We start from the raw sequence: 14597 nt of genomic DNA, 5'->3' as shown, positions 1-14597 counted from the left end.
CCAGGACTTTATGGGGTCCTCTCAGGCCAGACCGACCCCTCTCACATATCCTCTTCTGTAGGTTCTCTATGAAGTACCCAGATAATAGTGTCTGCCCGCTTTCTGAGTTGTTTTGCAGAAGCGCAAACCACCACCAAATGGAAGAAATTAGCAACCTGAAGACCAAGAACACGTGGCCCACAGACCCATAAGTACTTTAATCCCTGTGACATCACCCTTAGACTCCCCTTTAAAATGGTTTCCTGGATCCCACTGGGAAGTTTAAGTATTTTGAGCACCCTGCCCTGAATTCCCTGTTTGGCGCCTGCAGTACTCACAGCCCTTTTCTTCACTGCAACCCCGTGTCTGCACTGGCACTGGGTTGCGACCCAAGGTTGGGTCCCCAGCAGATGGGTTTCAGAGTTTTTAAATATTTGGAAGGGAGAAACCACAGGAGTTGCCCGCGGACTGCACGTAGGGTTTGATGCAAAGAGAAGAGTCAAAATGACTCCAAGGTTTGGGACCTGAGCTGGGAGAATGGAGTTGCCTGTGGCAAAGGTGGGGAGGAGTGGGTGAGGTGGGGAGCTAAGTCCAGGAGGCGCCGCGTTCCTACAGGTGGGTACGGTTGACGTTTCCTTTCACAGACGTGGACACTCGGAACCAGACTCCGTGAGGCGGGGACAGGTCACGTGCAGGGGCGGGGCCAAGTGGGAGAGGGCGGGGCCTGCGGCTGCCGGGATGGCGGCGGCGGCGGCGGCGGCTGGAACCCTGGAGCACGGGGAGCCGGGGTGTCTCTCCCTGTACTTCTGCGGGAGTATCCGCGGCGGACGCGAGGACCGGGAACTGTACGTGCGCATCGTGTCTCGCCTGCGGCGCTTCGGGGTGGTGCTCACCGAGCATGTGGCGGCCGCCGAGCTGGACGAGAGCGGTGAGGAAGGCGGAGCTTGTGGCGCGGGCGGCCGGGAGGGCGCAGGCAGAGGCCCCTCTGCCCGAGAAGAACTGCGGCGCGGGGCTCAGACCGCGTGCGTCCGACCTGGGCGCCCACGCCCCGAATTCAGTTACTCTCTTGACCTTTGGGTCTTTCGTGGAGGACTTCTTGGACGCCTCCCGGCTTTTGTAGGAGCAGGATGGGAGGAGGCCGCGCTGGCTTCTTCTCTCGCACCTAGCACGGAGCTTTCCTTTGACATTGGAGGTATCAGCCCTGCTTGACCCGACAGACCCCAGGTCCCGCGAACACCGTCTCTCAGGCCCTCTGATCCTCTTGGTCCTGCGGAGAGGTAGTCCCGGATCCTGGCTGGTTTTCTGCTTCGGAATTAACTCTCACACTTCTCATAAAAACCTCAAGTGTGTCCCCCTTTTCTCTCCCATGGGCAGAGCCCGGATCTGTAGGACCCACTGCAGTTCTCAGAGACCTCTTTATTTGAATTTGATTTTTGACTGCCCTGGGTCTTCATTGCTGCGCACGGGCTTCTCATTGCAGTGACCTCTTTTGTTGAGGAGCCTGGGTTTGGCAGTTGTGCCCTGTGAGCTTAGTTGCTCCACGACGGGCATGTGGAATCTTCTCTGTTCAGGGATGGAATCCATGTACTCTGCCTTGGCAGGTAGATTCTTAACGACTGGGTCACCAGGGAAGTCCCTGGGGCATCCTCTTTAAAATGATGCATCAGGAAGTTGCTGGTGCTTTGGGAAGGGCCTGTGCTCAACAGTGTTCTGAGGGAGCTTGTTGAAAATGCAGATTCTGGGATAAAACCTTTGAGTCCATTTTTAAGGAGCTCTCCAGTTATTCTGCTCTGCTCTGGGGCATGTGACCCTCATGTTCCCAGTGGGTGACATCGAATCAAGCTGGAAAGCTGGGATCCCTGTGACCCCAGGATCTCCCCTGCCTTCACACCACCTCCCACTGGTTACACTTTGCTTTCAGGCAGTGATTCTCAAACTCGCCTGCGTATGAGAATCACCTGGAGAGCTCAGTCAGCGGTCCAGGCTCATCCATACCTGGGTCTTTGTAGTTGATCTGGTTCTCAGGTGGTTCTCACCCCCACCAAAGCCTGAGAGCCTGTGGGGCCCTAGGTTCCTTGCGCGGGCCAGCTTCTTGCTCCTCCTGCCTGTCCCCACCTGGGATGTGATTCCTCCTCCTCTCCACCTCTGATCACTGACCCGCAGGGAGTCCCTCCATCTCACCTGTACCACTCCTGTCGTTGGTCACATTCCACCCCCCTGCACAGGACTGCATTTTCCTTGCAGGCTCTTCCATTTCTTTAATTCATAGAAGCCTAGTGTTGGGTGGGCCCTTGGAGGCCATCTCTCTGTCCCCTCCCCTTCCCTGAGCAAGGTGGGCCTGAGGGTGTCTAGGGCAGAGGAGAAGAACTGAAGCCCAGGGTGGGCCCCTGACCAGCTTTCCCTCAACCACAGGGGAAGAGGCTGCTGGAGGTGACAAGCTCATCCATGATCGGGACGTGGCCTGGCTGCAGCAGGCAGATGGTGAGTGGTCCCCCGTCCTGCCTGCGAACTCCCCTGGGGTCCTAGATCCCCTGGACCTGCCTGGTTCCCCGCCTCCAAGGGACTCCCTAAGTTCCCTTCTCACCACAGCCAGACTGTGTCCCTCACAAGCCCGAGGGTGAGCCTTGGTCTCCTTTCTTCCCAGTGGTTGTGGCAGAAGTGACCCAGCCCTCTCTGGGAGTAGGGTATGAGCTGGGCCGGGCAGTGGCCCTCCGCAAACCAGTCCTGTGCCTGTTTCGCCCAAAATCTGGCCGAGGTGAGCATCCCTAGCCCTGGCCTCCTTTCCCAGCTCTCTGAGGTCCCTGCCCTCTTCTCCTTCCTTGGGGGCCTGTGAGCGCATTGCCCACCCCAGAAAGGGAAGGGCAATGGGCACTGTGGGGGGGCAGTGTGGAAGTGGCGGGGGAGCCACCTTCACCCCCATCCTTCTTGCCAGTGCTCTCAGCCATGATCCGGGGAGCAGCCGATGGCTCCAAGTTCCAGGTGTGGGACTACAAGGAAGCAGAGGTGGAGGCCCTGCTAGATCGATACTTTGAGGCGTATCATCCTAAGCAGGTGGCTGCCTCTCCTGACCCAACTGCTTGACTTCACCACAGTTTTTATTAAATTCTCCTGACCCCAGACTTGGCTCCTGGCTCTTAGCCCCAATACTGATTCATGGCATGTATACAATCCTGACATTATGTCACACTGTGGGTAGAGGAAGGTCCAGTTCTCAATAATATCCTATATCCTAACACCCCCTCAACTTCAACATGTAGAGACCTTTAAAGGTCCACAGGCCCCCAAGAGGAGGAGACTTTCTAACATGCTCAAGCTCCCTGCAGGAACATTCAGGAGTTTGGATGAAGCTGATTGTGGCGGGGGTGGGGGGGGTGGGTGACCATTCCTTCCTGTCCCTGTGCTAGGTCCGAGGCTTGTGGGCTGAGTACCAAGGACACTTATTTCCCTTTATCAATGTAAGTCACAGCGGTCTGCTGTGGGCTTTGAGGATGGATGTCTGGATGCCTAGAGCAAAGAGCAGGGGAGGAGGAGGATTGGCTGTGTGTGATGGCAGGGGGAGCTGAAGTGGCCCTTTGCGGAAACCGGTCTGCTTCCAGAGAAGTATATGAAAAAAAAAGTTTATTCACTGAACAGAAGATGGTGCCACAGGCACCTGCCACTGTGTGCGGGGACAGTGGTGCGCACCTGACCCGGGACCCCGGGCTCTGGTGGCCTCTGCGTCCTGTCCCCTCAGTCGTAGCCCTCATCATCATCCTCGTCGTCGTCCTCGTCGCCGAAGAAGAACGTCTCTCGGTCCAGGTTCTCAGACTCCTCATCGTAGGAGAAGCTGTCATTGTCCAGCTCCTCCTCAAACTCGTCCTGCTGCCACTCGGGCACCTCGTCCTCGTCCTCCTCCTCCTCCTCCTCCTCCTCCAGTCCTGAGGAGCCCTGGGGCCTGGGAGAGCGCACGCGCAACCTCAGGGCCATGGCGCCTCCCACGCCCCCTCCTACGCCCCCCTGCACCGGGGTCCCCTCCACTCACTGACTGCCGGGCACGTTGGGTCCCTTCACCTCGCGGGACTCGGAGGATGGACTCTGGAGACCAACCCGGAAATCCTGGCAAGGAGATGGGAGGATGTGGGGAGCAGCGGAGTAGAGGACACTGGGCCCTGGCACCCAGCCTTCCTTCACCCGGACCCCCCAGGCCCAAGAGCCACCTGGCCTGCCAGGAATGCTCCCCCCACCAACCCCAGCACGGTGCTTCGCGAGCCATTGACTGCGTAACATGACAGGTAGTCTCCAGCGACCCAGGATACGGCGGTGAGGCAGCACGTACCCTTACCTGTGTGTGTTCATGCCTTTTCTGCCCAAGTTACATACTAGTCCGTAAGCTCCCTGAGGGCGGGATTCCTAGTTCAGACTCAACATCAGTGTATTGGAGCCGGAAAGAACCTCAGCTCCTTTACTCTGGTGGGTCCCTGCCCTTTGGCCCCCAACTCCTAGGATTCTAAATCCATATCTGGGGAGAATCTTTTGAAAAAGTTCTCCAAGTGAGTTCTGGAGAGCAAGCACCTGGCCAGATACCCTTAACTTGGGCTAACTACCTCCTTCATTTTGTAGGAAAGGCCAGGTGGCCGAGGGGCAGGGCTGGGAGGTGGGATACAGGCTGGGTCCCTGTGCCGTGGAATCCTTTCCATCAGGATCCCCCCAGGGCACCGGAGGCTGTGGCAGGTGGTGCTGAGTGAGGGCAGGAAGGCTGGGTCGGGTGGGTGGCTACCTGGGTGGAGTGCTGCAGGATGGCCAGCAGCCGCTCCTGGATCCGCCGCAGCAGCTCCAGGCCGGTGTTGAGGTGCTCCGCCCGCAGGAGGCGCAGCGAGGAGGCCAGGTCTCTGCAGTGCAGCAGCGTCTCCTCTGCAGAGGGGGCAGGGCGCGGGGCTCCCTCCCTTCTTCCCTTCCTCCCACAGACGCCTACCATGCGCTCCCCACATCTACCAGGGCTCACAGCCTAGAGGTGGGGACACGTCATAATCAAAGCAAAGGTCGGGTGGGGGTGTGCACCGTGGACCTGCGGGGTGGAACTTGAAGATGGTAACAAGGCTACGAGGCACAGGAAGCTCCAGGGGCCAGAATGAAGGTGGGCGGCTGGGGCCGGGTTGCCCACCCATCTTTATGTTGGGGGTAGGTGCCAGGGGGATGGGGGCTCACCCAGGAGGATCTGCAGGGCATTGGTGTGCAGCTCCAGGGCCTCGATCTGCTGCTCCACGATGTCCATGTGCTCTGTGTCCTGGTTGTAGAAGCTGTACACGCAGGCGTAGGCCAGCACCTGCGGGCCCCGGCAGGCTCCTGCTGAGGCCACCTCCCACCCTCCCCCTCTTCCCGCCCACCCTCTGCCCAGCCCACCCCACACAACCTTTCGTGCTTGCTCGAGACCCCGGCAGGCATCACTGAGGAAGGTGAAGGATTTGGGTGGGGGCACCTCGTGGATGGCAGACACGCGGTTCCGCAAGTTCACAGCAAAGTCCTGTGCAGAGAGGTGGCTGTCAGCACCAGTGGGCACAGCCCCACCCCTCAGAAGAGCGCCTGGCCATCCAGCCCAGCCCTCTAACCTCCTTGGCCACCTCACTGTCCCCTCCCTGCTCACCCGGGCCTGGTGATGGAAAGTACACCTCTCGTTGTAGTCCTGGAAGCGCTTCTCCTGGCGCGCGGCTTTGCTTACCTGGTGAAGACACATCAGAGGGCTGTTGGGTGATTGGCAGGACAAGATGAGATTGGTTATTCCTCAGACCAGCCACCATTCACGGAGGCCTGCTGCTGCTCTACCCAGATTTCTTCATTCATTTCTCGTAACTGAGATGAGGGTGCTGAGGCCTGGTAGGTTGACTACACAGTGAAGCCAGGCCCTGACTCAGAGTCCTTGCTCCGCTCTGCCCTGGGCCTCCTGGGAGCGCCCAGCCCACCACAGCCTCTCTGTAGCGCCGCCCCCCCGGTGTGGGACGGCCAACTCTGGGGCAGAAAGTCTCTGTGCACAGACCTCCCAGGACGGAACTCCCAGCACCTGCAGGCCCTGGGGCCTTCAGTCTTCTCTCCATTGAGCCTTGTTCCACCTCTCTGGCTGCTTGGGACATGGAGCTGTCTGCACCCAGCCCCGGAAACAGCATCCCACCCTGCCCGCCCTGGGGCCTCTGCCCGCCTCCTCTGGGCACCAGCCCCTTACCATGGCGGAGCAGTTGTAATAGTCTTTGTGATTTGGCTTCCAGGACTTGAGGCAGCGCCAGCAGAATCCATGATTGCATTTGGCACATGTCATGCTGTGGAGGAGGCTAGCTGGTCAGGGTTCCTGCCTCTGGCCAGGGCTCCACCAGGAATACCCAGGGCCTGGACACACCGCTGGCCCTTCTCATGCCCTCTTAAGTCTTAACCTCACTAATCCCTACTAACCACATCCTGGCTTCCAAATCCGCCCATACATGCAGGCTTAAAAGTGGGGGAACACTGGAATCACTGGAGGGTGCAAGGAGGTAGCTGAGGACCTCCCTGTGGTTCTTGAGCTTTCTGGTCCGTCCACTGCCCCTTACTTCTGCCAGGTCTCCCACCCTCTCCCAAGCCTCCAACCCTGCCGCCGCCCACAGTACCCCCTCTTACTGCAGACACCCCTCGTTCTTCTCAATGGGAGCCTGACAGCTGGGGCAGCGCTTGGAGATGAGCTTCGTCAGATGCTTGCTCTGGGCCTCCACGCTCATGCCGTCGTAGTAGCCGCCGTCATCCACCCACTGAGACATGTGGCCACAGCTGGCAGGGTAGTGTGCCTAGGGGAGGAGGGGGCGGCGAGGGCACAGCTGAGTCCTCATTACAGACGGGTTGGTGCAGGCAGGACAGGGCAGGGTGCTTGGGGTCGGGGGTCAGTGAGGGGTGTGGACCCCAGCAATGGGGCAGAGCCAGGGTGGGCTCCCACCTCAGGGAAGCTACAGCTGAAGCAGGAGGCCCAGCCACACTTGGAGCAGGCGGTCCCGCAGCCCAGGCCTTGGCGGCAGAGGATGCGGTCGCAGCCCTGGGGGTTGGTGCACCAGGTCAGGTTGGCGCAGCTCTCCACGTAGCCACGCAGGAGGGCCTTCTCGTACTGTGGGGATGCAGGGGCCATGCGGTGAGTGCCTGGCTCTCCGACACCACACCTCCGGGCCCCCCGCTCCCCAGGGCTGTGCCCCGGAGCGCCTCGAGGCAGAGTAGGGTACCTTGGAGATGACCTCTGGCGAGGAGACAATGGCACGGATGAAGGCCCCCGTGGGCTGGGCCGGGCACTCAGCAATGGGGCAGGTGCAGTTCAGCACAAGGTTCTGCTCAATGCGCGTCGTCAGATACTCATTCCAGCAAGACTGGGAGGGAGACGGGAGCGGCTGCTCAGGGACAGCACAGGAGCAGGAACCCTCCCCGACATGGGCAAGGCCAGAGACAGGGCTGCTGCTCCGTCAGCCTCAACACTGACCCTAACCTTTCTGGCCTCCAGGGGTTTTCCTGATTGGCCCCAATTACAGTTCACTTTGAGGTGTGCAGACCAAAATGGTAATTAAAATTATTGTTGGGGTGGGTGTGAATAGATGGGTAAATAGAATTAAGAAAAAGAAGAGTCAAGTTCTGAGAAAGACTTGGAGACAGCAAGAAAGCCAGAGAAAGAAGGCCTGAGGGGCTGGCCAGGGCCCACTGTGCTGTAGCTGTGCCCTCATCTGGCTCAACTTCTTGCCTCAGTCCTGTCTCTATGCCCCTGCCTCCCCAGACCGAGATGCCTCCAGTGCACCTATGAATTCTGATCAGCCCCCCACCCCCCATCACCAGTGCCGGAGCTGACACAACTCATAAATCCTCCTACTATCATGTCACTGCCGTACCCAACCCAAGCCCTCATTCCCTCCCCCAACACCAGCCCTCATCATCCCCTCCCCAACACCAGCCCTCATCATCCCCCCCAACACCAGCCCTCATCATCCCCTCCCCAACACCAGCCCTCATCATCCCCTCCCCAACACCAGCCCTCATCATCCCCTCCCCAACACCAGCCCTCATCATCCCCTCCCCAACACCAGCCCTCATCATTCCCTCCCCCAACACCAGCCCTCATCATCCCCTCCCCCCAACATCAGCCCTCATCATCCTCTCCAACACCAGCCCTCATCATCCCCTCCCCAACGTCAGCCCTCATCATCCCCTCCCCCAACACCAGCCCTCATCATCCCCTCCCCCCCAACATCAGCCCTCATCATCCCCTCCCCAACATCAGCCCTCATCATCCCCTCCCCTACACCAGCCCTCATCATCCCCTCCCCCAACACCAGCCCTCATCATCCCCTCCCCCAACACCAGCCCTCATCATCCCCTCCCCCAACATCAGCCCTCATCATCCCCTCCCCCAACATCAGCCCTCATCCCCTCCCCCTTAACATCAGCCCTCGTCATCCCCTCCCCCTCAACATCAGCCCTCATCATCCGCTCCCCTCTCAACTGTTCCCTCATCCCTCCTGAAAACACCAACTACGTCATGAGCACCTGAGCCTCCAAAAGACTCCATTAAGGACCCTCTCCCTCACAATGCCTACCCCCGAGCTTCCCCAAATGATGGATCCAAACCCCAGGAGAGTCCTCAGGTGGCTACATGAGGACTTTCCATGATAAATAAGTGCTTTACTGAACTATTTTCACTCAACAAAACCAACCCCTTCCTACAGTAAAACAAGCCCAGATAAGATGGGAAGTAGAATGCAAAATCCTTTTCCGCATTCAGACCCCCAGGCCGAGGGCAGGCACACAGGCCCTCGGGGCCCCTGATAGCTGTGGGGTGGGAGCACTGCCCTGCAGGACAACGGCCAGGTCTCAGTTTGGAACCTGCTCCATGCCCGCGAGGAGCCTCTCTGCTTGGGGCTTACCCTTGGCCTCCACTGACCCCACTGCCCAGCCACAGGGAATGCCGTCTGCCGCCTGGACTCCCCTCCTGCCCTCGGCCACTCGAGCCTCACCCCAGGAAGCTATCTTCCCACTGCTCCAGGCCCCAAGTCAGTGGCTCCTGCACTCCGCCACTGGTTCCTCTGCTGGGATGGATTCAGCCTGCTTTGCTGAGTCCCGTTTCCCAGCTCCCTGTCTCTGTCTCTACAGGGTTGGGGTGCCCCACGCTCAGTGCCTTGGGCCTGCTCCTCTCCCCCTGGGTGATGCCGGCCAGGCTTCTGCACTTATTTCCAAATGGAAAAATCCACTGTCCACTTGCTAGTCCCACACAGGTGCCCAACAAAGCAGCTCAAACTTTACTTGACCAAAACGGATGGAATTTCCCCTCAAAAACCTGCCCTGCACCCCAACCCCAGGCCTAACATTTCCCCCAAATCCTCCTGCCAGATGCTCAGGTCAAAACCCCAGGAGCTGTCTTGATGCCCTTGTCCTCAGCCACAACCTTGTCAGCTCTACCCCACAGGTGTCCCGATCTGTCCACCCCTTCACCGTCCCTAGGCTCAGTGGCCAGCACCTCTTGCCTCTTTGTACAAGTCTCTGAGTCAGTGTCCCTGCCTCCACTCTTGTTCCGTCCAAGCCTTTTCTCCACACCAAGTGATCTTTTCAAAACTGGAAATCAGATCTTATTGCATCTCTGCTCAAAACCCACCAGGGCTTCCCATAAAGGCCCTTGTCTGCCAACCCAACTCAGCTAGGCCCCTGTCCACCTCCCAAATCTCTCCTTCCGCTGTCCCACCACTGTGCTCACCTTCTTCACAGAACTATTCCAGGAATTAAATGAGACAATGTTTGTAAGACAGCACAGTGGCCCAGAATGAGGCCCCCATAAATATTAATTAGCTGCGGTTATTATTAGCTCTCGGGTCCTTGTCTGCCGGGGTCTCCCCACTCCCTCACGCAGCACCCAGCACCGTGCACGCAGGAAGTCCATGATAAGCATTAGTTGAACAAAAAAGTGGAAGTGTAAAGGGAATCATTAAGAACCTGGGAACAGGGGGGCAGAGGCAACTATGTGAGAAGAGTAACTTGAAGCTGAGCAAAAGGGAAGGAGCAAAAGTACAGGTACACACGCATGCAAACGCACACGGCCCCGGTCACCCACCACTGGGGCGGCGCTGCTGAGAGAGGTGGCTAGAATTCATGGCAACAAGGGCGTTCATCCTGCTAAGTGGATGGGTGTGGGCTCTGGTCCTACAAGCTGAGAGGCAGGGACAGGGGAGGCAGGCACTCAGCACCTGGCTTCCTGCCTCGGCCCCTCGCCACCTCAAGGGTGCCCCCTCCCCAGCTACAGCCTTCTCCGCTCGGCTTCATGGCAGCCTGACTTCCCGTACTTCCCTCTGCTTTTGTGCTGTTTTTTGTTTTAAATTTTTATATTAAGTGAACGTGTACAGATAAAAGAAGTGATGACATTTTGCAATTAAAGAACCTTCGGTGGTGATAAGGAAAGCATAAACCATAGTCATCACCAATTTCCGAACACGTCTCATTTATAAAGTCCTTTGATTCTATACATGTGTATGGATTATCTGTCGTTCTCAAATTTGGCTGAACACTAGAATCCCCTGAGGAGCTCTTGTTTCACCTCTGGAGATTCTCATTTAATTGGTCTCGGGCATACTTTGAGCACTGGGATTTTTAAAAAGTTCCCAGTGATCACAATATGCAGCAAAGACACATACCACCAGATGCTAACCACCACCCTGCAGAGTGTCAAAGCACCACTTACCGATGATAAAACCAGCTTAAGAGGGACTAAGAGACTCATCCAACATCACCCAGGACCGGAAGTGGCCTTGCGGGGCTGGAGACCAGGAGCTCCCGAGCTGTGGTGCTGGGGGGAGGAGAGCCTCACCTTGCAGCAGGAGTGCTGGCAGCAGAGGGCGGGCAGGTCGTGGTCGGGCGCCAGGGGGCTGACGCACACGGGGCAGTGGTCGGGGCGTGCGGGCGCAGCCTGGGCCTGCGGCACGCGCAGCCCAGCTGCCAGCAGCAGCGGCTCCGGGTCATCGCTGTAGCTCTGCAGCAGCTGCTCGGCGCCCCAGTGGGCATGAGCCAGGAGGTGCTGCGCCACGTCGGGCTCCAGGTTCAGCGTCTCCTGCACCTGCCGCACCGTCTGCTCCATCAACCCTTCCACCTCCCGGGGGCTCATGGTGCGGCCCGCAGGCAGCTGGAGGGAAGCCAGGGCAGCCACGGCTTCTGGGCTTGAGGGAGAGAGGGGTCGGTGGTCAGCCTCACTGCCCTGCTTATCCAACCCGCTGGCTGGACCCCACCCTGGCCCCCCGGTCCTCACTTGGTGCATCTCTGCCCACACTTGCTGAACCAGCCTGAGGATCACCACCCCACCATCAGAACACAGCCCCCACAGAGCGTTTGTATGTGGGGTGGGGCTGGCGGTCACAGTGGCTGAAGCACTGCTGGAATCTAGTGGGCAGGGGTCACGGTGCTAACTGACCTGCGATGGATACGACAATCACACTGCAGGTCCCTCCCCAAATTCTCCCAGCGTGTCTAGAGAGAGAAAGTCTACAGCCTCATTCCTCAACGTGTGGTCTGTGGACCAGCAGCCTAAGTGTCACAGGGAGCTCTAGTGAATTTGAGAATGTGTGCAAATGGAAGTCTGAGCAAGATGACTCTAGAAAACTCGCATTTACACACAGTATGAACAGCAGGCATAAAAGCAGAACAACTCCTGGTGAACTGGAACTGAGGTAAAGAGATTTAGGGTGCCAGCTAGCTAGCGGAATCCTATGGCAAAATCCTCTGGAGAACAGACTTCCTGAAAACTATTCATAGAATTTGTATATTTCACTAAGCAGAGTGCATAGTTAGTACTCAATATGTGTCTTTCCAGTATTTCGGTTCTGCTTAGAATGAAAGACATCCAGAAAGTAGTTTATGAGTCTTGGACTCCTACCTAAGGGCTGGCTTTAGGAGTCTGGGGACAGCAAGGCCCCTTCCTGGGAAGCAAGCAAAGGTGATAACGCTGGGAGTGGGGATGAGGACTAATATCTCTCATCAGGGATGGGGAAAATGGTGCCAGACAAAGAAAGAAATGACATGTTTTTGTTCTGGCAGCCTGGCTTTGGCACTATGACCCCTCCTGTGTCACTGCGGTGCCATCTGTCCTGGGGGGCCCTGCAGCAGGGGGCACGGGGTTAGCGGTGGCTACCTCATCTTGGAGGTCTCAGAGGTCTGGCTGCCAAAGAAGGGGATCTCTGCCTGGCCCCGGCAGGGCCCTGAGGGCTCCGGGGTGGCGTACGTGAGGATCTGGGGCCAGTCATCCCGCCGTTCCACATAGCCCTGGCCCAGGAGGTGAAGAATGCAAGAGAGGACATCCGTGCTGGTACAGGCCACACCCCCAGCAATGGTGCGGCCCAGGCTTCCAGGGGGATTTGGACCCTTGTGCCAGGCCTCCAGAACCTGGATGGGAGGTGGGGAAACAGGTGGGCTGCGGTTACCCAGAGCAGCCAGCCTCTGGCTCTGCCACTTACTAGCTGCGTGACTATGGATCAGTTACTAACTCATGCCTCATTTTTCTTATCTGTTAAACGGGGATAATAATAATAGTAGAAATACCACCAACAACAATCTCATATTTCTGTGTAGATCAAATGACTTAATCATGGAAACTCTTTAGAATAGAGCCTGGCACACAGTCAGCACTCATGTCTGGTCTCCACCTTTTAACTTCCCATCAGGAATAGAAAACCCAGATGGGAATGTCACCCACCTTCCCTGTGATGACCCCTGCCTCCCACTCCACCCCCAAGCATGACTCCCTCCCTCTCCCCCCACCATCAGGGTCCCCTGTGCCTACCAGACAAACCAGCTGGTCAATGTGGAGGCCCTTCTCCCCATGGGCTTTGAGAATACGGACAAGAAGACAGCTCAGGAGGTTCCTCTTCTGCTCCAGGGTCCGGCCTTCATCCTTCTCCACGTTCAGGTATGTCTGGGGAGGCAGCAGCCACAGGGCCTCCCCATGGGGCTGGAGCCCAGGCTCCCGGAGACGCAGCACACCTGGAACCCACTCCCAGTCAGCGCCCAAAGAAGGTAAGCGCCAGACGAGTGAGGGCAAAGGGGACTCCATTCTCATCCCCTGTATCTACCCCACCCGGAGAGCCCGCCCCTGGGAGCAGAGGCTCAGCCCAGCCCCACTACCTCAGACCTACCCCTAGGTGGGAAGTCCTGGCCCTCCTGCAGGGTCAAAGGGCCGCTGTCTGAGGTGAGGGGCAGGAGGGCCTGGAGCAGCAGCTCAGGGCTGAGGCCAGAGCTCTTCAGCAAAGCCTCTACTGACACCTCCTGGGAGGGAGAAACAGGGCCAGTCAGGAGCAGACAGTCGAGGCAAAGGAAAAGAAGGGACAGAAGGTGGGACAGACAGAGTTGAGGAAAACAGTGACAGACAGAGAGGCCGAGGAGCTGAGGCACCTCTGTCTGATTGAAATGCAGCAGCAGCCACATTTGCACGGTGGACACATGCAGCATCTGGTCCCCGAACTGCAGTTCCGCCCGGCCCAGCCACGTCCACTGCAGTCGCCGGTGTGGCCCCACATCCAAGACCGGATGGTTCTGACCTGGGAGAGTGTCGAAGGAAGAAGTGGAGACAGCAGGGGAAACGAGGGGTCAGGGCTGAGGCGAGCGTGTAGCACTCGCCAGGCTCCGCTAGTCTCTGTGGGGAGCAGGGCCCAGCACTCACACACACACAGACACACGCATGCCTCATCTAGTGTCCCGAGCACAGCCCCTCTGTGTCTGCCACAGGGGTCTGGGAGCCCACCCTGTGCCCAGCCCTGTGCCGGATGAGCTCCACAGCGGAACCACCAGAGAGGAGAGCTGGGCTTTGCTCCCAGGGAACTTGATAGTTTTAGAGATCTGCTAGGCTGAGTCTTTGCTGCCCGCTGTGAGCCTGGGGTGTTTGCTCAGACTAGAAAGCAAGGATGCTATCACAGGAGAGGGTATCAAAAGGAACCAGACTGGGAGGTGCTCTCTGGCCCAAGATGGGACAATGTGAACGTCAAAAAAAAAAAAAACCAAAAACAAACCACACCTGTGATGGACTGAAAAACATGAAATATTTTAAAAGCCATGAGTTCATAATGATATCTTTTATTTTTCAAAGACCTCATGGGTCATCTTTGGATGAAGCTAGAGAACCAATACATTATTTGGAAAATGGTTAAAAAAGAGAGAGGAAAAGAGAATCAAGCCTTTCCTGTATAAATGGACCTTCAAGGTAACCAAAAAGCTGATGAGAGAAAGGTTCCCTCTACAGACAGAGCCTTCTGGCTAACACATGGAGAGAGGATGACGAGAGTAGAATGCCACTAGCTCTAACCCTAATGGTAATGAGAATGAATGTCTAGCGAACAGCTGATGGGAAATTCTATATAATGTATAGACTGGACAGACAATGCTGAAATCCACTGTAACATCACACAGAAAGACAACCTCCTGAAGGAAGTACACGATACCACCTATGACATGTCCTTGCCTGAGAAAATCAACCCAGAATCTAAATAAGCTCCCACATGTGAACACCTGAATATCAGTCTTCAGGAAGGAGGCGACAGAGGACCATGCTAGAGGACACTAGGGAGACACAGGCCAGCCTGTGGACAGCTCTGGACAACCAGCCAGCCCTCCACAAACAACTGCAA

General features: G+C 57.4%; 2 protein-coding genes across 8 annotated transcripts in view; one reads left to right on the top strand and one right to left on the bottom strand.

The window, feature by feature from the left end:
- The first annotated feature begins 684 nt into the window (after nt 1-684).
- Nucleotides 685-3096, top strand: DNPH1 (2'-deoxynucleoside 5'-phosphate N-hydrolase 1). Its single transcript, XM_004019223.6, has 4 exons — nt 685-907; nt 2392-2460; nt 2624-2734; nt 2912-3096. The coding sequence occupies exons 1-4, from the start codon at nt 718-720 to the stop codon at nt 3058-3060; spliced, it is 519 nt and encodes a 172-aa protein (XP_004019272.2). The 5' UTR covers nt 685-717; the 3' UTR covers nt 3061-3096.
- Nucleotides 3097-3580: 484 nt separating this feature from the next.
- Nucleotides 3581-14597, bottom strand: part of CUL9 (cullin 9) — a 37233-nt gene continuing 26216 nt past the window's right edge. For 4 of the 7 annotated variants that reach the window (XM_042237568.2, XM_042237567.2, XM_042237569.2 and 1 more), the window contains 15 exons: nt 13369-13514; nt 13113-13242; nt 12761-12960; nt 12113-12363; nt 10799-11144; nt 7188-7328; nt 6911-7075; nt 6601-6764; nt 6173-6266; nt 5600-5674; nt 5369-5479; nt 5164-5281; nt 4736-4869; nt 4001-4074; nt 3581-3913 (listed from right to left, as the gene is read on the bottom strand). In XM_042237568.2, the coding sequence (XP_042093502.1) occupies nt 3709-3913; nt 4001-4074; nt 4736-4869; nt 5164-5281; nt 5369-5479; nt 5600-5674; nt 6173-6266; nt 6601-6764; nt 6911-7075; nt 7188-7328; nt 10799-11144; nt 12113-12363; nt 12761-12960; nt 13113-13242; nt 13369-13514 (2354 nt within the window). In that variant the 3' untranslated portion in view covers nt 3581-3708. Of the gene's footprint in view, nt 3914-4000; nt 4075-4735; nt 4964-5163; nt 5282-5368; nt 5480-5599; nt 5675-6172; nt 6267-6600; nt 6765-6910; nt 7076-7187; nt 7329-8356; nt 10145-10798; nt 11145-12112; nt 12364-12760; nt 12961-13112; nt 13243-13368; nt 13515-14597 lie in introns of those variants that run through there. The other 3 variants (XM_042237570.2, XR_006057366.2, XM_042237571.2) reach the window with 3 other exon arrangements.

This window comes from Ovis aries, chromosome 20 (genome assembly GCF_016772045.2).
Source record: "Ovis aries strain OAR_USU_Benz2616 breed Rambouillet chromosome 20, ARS-UI_Ramb_v3.0, whole genome shotgun sequence".
Taxonomy (NCBI): domain Eukaryota; kingdom Metazoa; phylum Chordata; class Mammalia; order Artiodactyla; family Bovidae; genus Ovis; species Ovis aries.
The sequence above is the reverse complement of the archived record's forward strand: the minus strand, read 5'-3'. Positions and strand labels throughout refer to the sequence as shown.